Here is a 2,010-nt window from a genome sequence, read left to right as displayed (position 1 = left end):
CACGTAGATTTAAGAAGAAATTAATTCGTGAAATGGTGCGTTAATTTTAGTGAACTGATGCTGATTAATTACGCTTCTCTTATAATTGATCAGGGGCAGTAGTTCAGCTTACCAAGTGTTTGGCGTGTGAATGGGCCAAAGATAATATTAGAACCAATGGTATTTGCCCGGGAGTCATTAATACGCCACTAGTAGAAAACGTGAGCTCATAATTTATTTTTTTACTTTTTATCTTTTATTTTTTCCTTTTTCCCCCCATTTTAACCTTTTGTGTGGACATAATATGGTGGGTATTTTTCTAGTGGCAAATGCACGAACTAATGGAGGTCTTTTTCTTTCAGGAGAGAAAAGAGTATATAATCATTGGAGACTGACTTCTAATTGCTAGGGATAAACTACTTAGGCTTTTTAGCTAGCTGTTTGAATGATAGCTATCGCAAATTTCTCTTCCCTCAATTAATTACAGTACTTAATCATCATTAACTAGAGAAAGTTATCACATGGCTTTTGGGATTTTTTCGCTTCTAACTGTTGCATGTAACTACTTTTGGGATTTTTTTGCTTCTAACTGTTGCATGTAACTAGTTTTCCCTTATTATCCTCTTTTTTTCCCCAAGATATAACAAGTGTTATATTACTAATTTTATATGTTCGGTTAATGATGCTAAGATATTTTCTAACTTTACTTCAACGTTAATAATTGAGGCCATTTTTCTAGAATTTTCCTAATGCGAGTTTTATGTGAAGCTTATCATTTTATTTATGGATTCGGATCCTCTCAACTACTAAAAAGCAGTATTTTGGTACTTTTATGTCAGGCTCCAGATTTCAAATCTAGAGAAGCATCAAGAACTCCACTTGGACGCAATGGAGAACCAGAAGAGGTGGCAGCTCTGGCGGCATTCTTGTGTTTGCCTGCTGCTTCTTACATAAGTGGCCAAATCATTTGTGTTGATGGAGCAAGGACTGTTAATGACTAAAATTCTTTGACAAAATAATACCAAATCTATTGTTCACTTGTTAAATAACCCACAATGGTTATCCAAGAAACTTAAATCTTTTATATATGTAATATGCTGCACCCCCCGCTCACTCGTTTGAAGTAAACCCTGGTTGTGATGCATGTAGAGAAGGAAGGTATCAATTTGTTATTATTTAATGTCGTGCTCGCATCTGAAATATCAACTCTAAATAAAAAATAAAAAAATACCAAATTAAAAGATCTGGATAACTATGAACTCACTGTCAATCGGGTGATAATGGAATTTTCTTAGAAACAGACAACAATGGACTTAAAGGCTGAAAAATGCAGGAGGAGACTTTTGATGTAGTTTTTGATTGAGTCATAATGATGTGGCGAATGAGGATGTGAGATTTGAAGAAGACTAATATGAATAAACTTGCAAAATATAAATAATAGGGACTTGTTGCTATTTATATGTTTTCGTATGCAGCCAACTTTCTTTTATTTTGTAAGATCAAAATATATGTATAACCGTATTATACATATAGAGAAGAAGAGTACAAATTGATATTACAAATCACTCGAATGAACAAACTAATCTCATCACAAAGCTCTTAATCTCTCCAAATAAACCCTAATCAAATAGCTCAGAAAATACCTCTTTTTTGTGCTTCAAATATTCCAAACTCTAGCCTTAAGAAACCCTAGAATGTGTATTGGTATTTATACAAACACCAAAACCCAACAAGAACAGGAAACACAAAACAGGCCCTGACCCGATTGGTGGTCGACCGCCCAAAGCTCGCGGTCGATCGCGATCTAGCGACAGAGACCAAATTCGCCTACAGGGTCTCGCGGTCGACCGCGATGGTCGACCGCACCAAATCCAAACTCCTACTCTGGCTTGTGCACGTTCGCGGTTGACCGGCCTTGCGCCGCGGTCGACCGCGCAGCACCCAAAATGACTCCTGCGCCTCCAACCTGTTCTGATAAAAAATTTCTTCGCGATTTCTTCAATTCTCCACCTCGGTGAAGTTTCTTCCAAA

General features: G+C 36.8%; 1 protein-coding gene across 1 annotated transcript in view; it reads left to right on the top strand.

The window, feature by feature from the left end:
- LOC109848309 (tropinone reductase homolog At2g29360-like) overlaps window positions 1-1,159 on the top strand; it is a 1,990-nt gene extending 831 nt beyond the window's left edge. Inside the window, exons 4-5 of the mRNA XM_020417749.1 lie at window positions 94-200; window positions 819-1,159. Of these exons, the coding sequence (XP_020273338.1) occupies window positions 94-200; window positions 819-980 (269 nt within the window). The 3' untranslated portion in view covers window positions 981-1,159. The remainder of the gene's footprint in view (window positions 1-93; window positions 201-818) is intronic.

The sequence above is a fragment of the Asparagus officinalis genome, chromosome 7 (assembly GCF_001876935.1).
Source record: "Asparagus officinalis chromosome 7, Aspof.V1, whole genome shotgun sequence".
Taxonomy (NCBI): Eukaryota; Viridiplantae; Streptophyta; class Magnoliopsida; order Asparagales; family Asparagaceae; genus Asparagus; species Asparagus officinalis.
The sequence above is the reverse complement of the archived record's forward strand: the minus strand, read 5'-3'. Positions and strand labels throughout refer to the sequence as shown.